General features: G+C 44.3%; 1 protein-coding gene across 1 annotated transcript in view; it reads right to left on the bottom strand.

Annotated features, from left to right (window-relative positions):
- The window catches only part of LOC148582689 (uncharacterized), a 1733-nt gene extending 1220 nt beyond the window's left edge, over window positions 1–513 (bottom strand). The window contains exon 1 of the mRNA XM_088512055.1: window positions 114–513. Within this exon, the coding sequence (XP_088368181.1) occupies window positions 114–513 (400 nt within the window). The remainder of the gene's footprint in view (window positions 1–113) is intronic.
- Window positions 514–5870: the final 5357 nt, after the last annotated feature.

The following is a 5870-nucleotide window of genomic DNA, read 5'->3' as shown; positions in this document are numbered from 1 at the left end:
TCCAATACATACTTGGCCCTCCAAAGAAGAAGATACTACCCTATCTTTCCCTTCTGGAGGCTTATTTACTGTTTTTTCCTTGATAAGCCCACGACCCTCCTCAACCACCTTACCCTTGCCCTTCCTTCGCACCATAATCCAATCCCCCTCCTGAACCGCCTCACTACTCCCCTCATGCTGAGTCGAAAGAGAAGGCTTACTCATCTTAGGGCAAGCAGAAGAAGAATGCCCAAAGACCTTACAAGAATTGCACACGGAAGGAATCCAATCATACTCTGCATACACCCTTAGCCACTGGCCATTATCACCTAGTAGATCAAACTCCTTGACCAGATTCTTTGCGGCATCCACCTCAACACACACTCTGGCATAGCTAATTCTGCGCCTCGAAGCAGTCATCTTATCAGTATACAAAGGCCTACCAACCGCACTGGCTAGGTGGCTGAGGCCTTGTGCAGTCCAATATTCTAATGGAACCCCGTACAATCTCACCCATAGAGGAATTTTACGCATCTCCTCCTTGAGTAAGGATAGGGGACGGAGTAGAGCTCGACTGAAAGGAGAGGGTAGGATGCCGCCTCTTTAGAACTAAAGGTCGGTTAGCCATATGCCATGGGGCTCGGTCAAGCACAGAACCCAAATTCTCCTCATTTTAAAATTTAAAGAAGTAGAAACCGCTATCAGAAGACAATACTTCTTCTAATCCCAAACTATCCCATAGCCTGTGAGCAATAGAATTTACCACCGGATAAGCCAATCTCTGACCAATGAAATACCCCACCAAGGTATTCTCCCAAACAGAACAGCCCTCATCAATAATACCACGCGGAGGTCTCACTCTCACTCGCCCATCCTCAACAACCGGCTGATAGAATTCCAAACACATAGAAGAGTTCAAATTGTTACCTGCCTTGAATTCCGAAGCAGATCGAAGGCGCCCCTTAACAGCTCCTGCATAACTGGGCTTGGAACTAACATGGGCAGCAGCACTGATAGCAGGTAAATCAGTTGGCTTCGCACTTTGCTTGTCTCCACCAGCAACTCCAAGGTGAAAGGAATGCATTCCCGGGTCTGCCCCTTCGCAAGGCAATTGGCCAGAAAGCCCAGAGGGTTGCCCTGCCTCAACGGAGAAGCTTGAAGAACTAGGCAGCCCTTGATTGTCCAGCTTACAAACCCCAGCCAGAGAACCATCATTACATGGGTTGTCCCTAGCGACACAGTCCTGTTCCAACCCCCACGACTATTAATAAAGCATTACTCTTTCCACCATTTTCTTCAACCGACAACTCCCCTTTGTCCCCCATGTCCCCTGCTCGCAAACGGCCACCAAACACCGGCATAGAGGCTCACCCCAAAGGAGCCACGTCTGCCACCTCGACCCCTTCTGCCCCTGCTTCCAGACACCGTGGATCTCAAATCACCACCCCTACCGTCCACTTCCAAGCTGGGCTCCTGGACAGACGCATTACTACCCTGACGAATCCGGGTCCTCAGCAACTCATTCTCCTTCCTAAGCGCTGCCAACTCCCGGGCAAGAGACTCCCTAGAGAGGAGAGACGCCGTATCACCCTCCACCACAAGCGCTGTGGATTCTTGGCCAACCCGTGTCCCCTTCGACTCAGAAACGCCATTAATAGTGTCTTTCTTCACAGCACCACCAGACCCACCTATCGCTCCTCCCAAATCAACAACCAACAGCCCCGATCCAGAAATAGGTTGCGGTCCACTGGGAGTGGCCATGGGAAAACCACCTAGTGCAAACCAGAACTAAACTCCAAACACTGCAACACCAGAACACACAACCAGCAAAAGAAACCACCGAACAGGAGAAAAGGAGAAAGGAAGAAGATGGGTTTGGACGGCTCAACCCATAAAATTCAGCCACCAGAGCACTCCACAGCTTGCCTGAACTGGGTCCTCTACAGCTACTACACCTGACGATGCGAGCAAAGCTGCTTCCGGTTTCGACTCCGAATGGTAACGCGCTCTCACGCGCTGGACAGCAGCTTTCCGTTTCTTTCTTTCCATACTTCCCATGTGTTAAAGAAGGGAATGGAGCGGATCAGATGGCCAACCTGATTTATAGGAAGATAAGATTCTAAAAAATCTGCTACATTTTCCTTTCCCTATGGTCAAGCTGTTTCACACCTTAGCACAAGCGCTAAGCGATAATAAACCTTCGTTACTCACGAGATTAAGCCCAAAGATACTGCTCACTTTGTTCCAAAGGAAAGATGCCGGGTCGCTGTGAATAAACAAATGATTGAGAGTCTCCATTTGTGGTCTATTACAACAGTTACATTTGCTAGCAAGCCCTTTGACCCTGTCATCCAAAGGTAATGCATGGTAGAACAGCTTCCAAGCAAACATGTTAAGCTTTGGTGGGACATTCTTGCTCCAAACTGCTTTTGCCCAGGTCTTTTCCTCAGTTCTATGACGAATTCACTCCCAAGCTGACCAATAACAGGTTGTAAGTTCCAGTTCCCATTGCTATATCCAGTAATTCTTAAATTTTAGGAAAGCAAAGAGGATCCGCCGTAGCATATTCTATTAATGGCTTATCCAGCAACCAGTTATCAGTCCAAAAGTTAGTTTCAGTTCCATCTCCAATAAGCCAACGAGAATTCTCAATTAGAAGCTTAGCATTGGCAATTATTTCAGACCAAAGCTTTGAAGAATTTTGAGAAGGAGAGGCCAGCTGAAAAACCCCTTTCTATTATATTAGTAAAGCAGCAAGAAAACTAAAGCAGCAAGAAAACGGATGTGCTAACGCGCAACGGCTTTATAAAGCTCAATCCGTTGCTTGTTCTAACGCGCCCTTACTAATACTAATAAAGCTTTTCAGCCTCCGTTTGCTTGACCAGAACGGAGTCCTATTTCCAGACTAAAGATAGCACTCATATTGGATACCCAATAATCAGACCTTCAAAGATCTTATATAATAAGTCAGTAATTTATTAGTAAGTCAGTTTGTAAGTCAAAGCCCATTGCTCCCCACTAGGGTTAGGTATAAGGCGGCGGATCCTTAGTGGATACGTCGACGGATACATTCGCTTAGTGCGGTTGTAGTATCAGAGTCCGTGGCTTGACAGAAAGATGTCCGCCATAGCTAAGAACTATCGGGAGGGGGTGCAGAATGGTTATCGAAATCCTCCTAACACAGTTTTAGGAAAGGCCAGGCCCGCGGTCTCGCTATTCCTGATGATCAGGCTAGGAAAGCTAATCCGCAACTCAAGCAACCTATTCTAGCAAGCTAATCACGCAATCCTACATATATTCTCAATGAAGGTATCTCTCACTAGTTGGGCTACCTCTCCTGAGAATGCATACTTAGGAGATTCGAATAGCTGTTCTGGTGCAATGACCCACCACGCGGAAAAGCCAATTAGCAGACAAACTAACGTGACAAATCTGATATCGGTGAAGTATGAGTGCACAATCGCTTCCGAAAGCCTAAATTGTTTGATTCTCGTTGTTTTTCTGTGAACATCCACTAATCCTATTCCTCCCTCAGGAGATCTTTGCAAAAGCACTTTTTTCCCACGTCTGATTAGTGTTTCTTCTAGTGGGGGTATTTGCAGCCTATTGGCGACGTAAGGCGTCCATACCTCTGTGATCTTGCTTTCCTTCCTTCCCGTCTGTTAACTTCTTTTCTTTCTGTCTTAAAAATGCAAATTTGTATCTCCACTCGCCGGGTTTTTCCCGCATCTGCTCTTTCATCTTTGAAATCTCTTTCCATCTGAATTCTTCCATCATTTCGAGTACGTTTGTTCTCTTGTGTATAAAAGCCCTCACCTCTAAAAAGGGATTTCTCCAAAGCTTTCTGTGCATTATCTCAAAGATATAATATTGTGGTAAGTCTTCCGGTTGAATCTGAAAAGTACTCTGTCGGGGTAACTATGTTAAGTTAATTGCCTATCAAAAAAAAGAATTTTATGTGCTCCCGGTAAAAAAATTGCTACTCTATTCGATAGACCAGGAACAATCGAAAAAAGCCAGACCAGTACGGTATCTCTTTGAATCCGGAATATGGTGATACCCCCGATTGTACCAACCCACATATGTCTCTCCCCCATCAATCGGTACTAGTTATTGTCATTTGGATTCCTCTTGACTTGATTTGTCCGATGACAAATGCGAAACGAAAGAAGGATCCTCCTGCTGGGAATTAGATCCTACTCTTTGTCTCCCCTCTTCGCAGAAAATGGAGAGATGAATTGATCGATTCATCGGATCCTAGGTCGGGACTGACGGGGCTCGAACCCGCAGCTTCCGCCTTGACAGGGCGGTGCTCTGACCGATTGAACTACAATCCCAGGAAAATTAGGTGTACAGCCTTAGCGCAAGCGCTAAGTAAGCAAGCTACCTTAAAATTAAATTATTTTTTTCTCATTGGATTTCATTTGAACCATTTAGTTTCGCCGTGTTGTAACAGAGACACGAATGATATACTATATTATTATATTATATTTATAAATATTTATAAATGCAGTAAACTCATAGTGGACTAATTCATGAATTGAATCTAATGGGCCCTTTTAACTAAGCGGTAGAGTCACGCTCTTTTCTTTAAACGCCCTAAGAAATAGGCGTAAGTCATCGGTTAAAATCCGATAAAGGGCTTTTCTATTTTCCACGAAACTCCTGTCTTAGTCTTCATTTTTCAGCAGAGAATATGGATATGAAAAAAAGGTAACCGCCTGGCGAGTAGTTTATTTTAGTTTTTAAGTGGAATGTTCATTATGATGATAAGTAGTCGATTAGGAGAACTGCTATGTCACTACAGGGTATACTCTTCCTCATGTTTCATTATTCATATTTGATGTCCTGGGACATAATAGATATTATATTATATATACCAATTATGAATCGCCAAAGTCTTCCTACTTCTCCATTGTTCCAATCAGATCCGAAAAATGAGAAATCAATCAAAAGTCGGTGGACCTGAATTGAATCATGACTATATAAGCTATTCTGATATTAAGATTCGATATAGATGAAATCGTGGAAGCGGACCTTTGATTTCCTTGGACCACGTAAGAATTCGTCGTCCGATTTAATCTTCCTTTACTAAAGATCAAGGAGTACACTTGTACTCCGGCTAATAAGGGAAAGGTTTTTTTTTAATCCAAGTTGACTCTGATTAGATCCTTAGCGCAAGCGCTAAGTAAGCAAGCTACCTTATGTAATGTAAAAAAAACCGAGGAAAATAACGTCAAGTAGAAACGAACAAGGTCTTACGGCACGATCACTATATCTTTTCTTTTTCTTTATCTCTCCTCTATAGAAAAAGGGGATGATACGTGGCGCGGTAGACCTGATCGTTTGGTCAAGGAGACGTACGTAAGTCGACATAGCTCCATGTATATGTTCTTTGGGGCTAGAACCCATAAATAAGTAGAATGAAATGAAATAATGGTGAGCCTAGGGCGACGAACATGGCTCAAGGCTTTCTATATAAAGCCCTTCTCTTCTTCACTCAAAGAGGCAATGCACTCTTTGAATGGTACTTGATTCATAAAGAATGAATCTTTTGGTTAGAAGTTATACGGACTTTTTAAAAGGAAATGCCACGCGCCGCCTGTTACGAGATATGGGGCGTTCTAATCGAAGGGTCATACTTCTCGGCTCTATTACGGCCAATGCACCAGCCAGCCGGTGTGGTGGCGAACACGCTGTGCTGTAAGCTAAGCTGTTCACCTTGTAGACGGAGGAGATATAGAAAGTGTGCCGTGCGTAATTCATAAGATTCTATAGTAGCACCAGTATATTATTTTATTTCACTTAGCCTGCCTCTCCCATGACTTTCCGGACCAACCAACCCGGATCTGCCCTCGAAAGTCTCTCTGCATTTTGGGAGCAGAGCATGC

The sequence above is a fragment of the Corylus avellana genome, unplaced genomic scaffold, assembly GCF_965113065.1.
Source record: "Corylus avellana unplaced genomic scaffold, dhCorAvel1.hap1.2 HAP1_SCAFFOLD_32, whole genome shotgun sequence".
Lineage (NCBI taxonomy): Eukaryota > Viridiplantae > Streptophyta > Magnoliopsida > Fagales > Betulaceae > Corylus > Corylus avellana.
The sequence above is the reverse complement of the archived record's forward strand: the minus strand, read 5'-3'. Positions and strand labels throughout refer to the sequence as shown.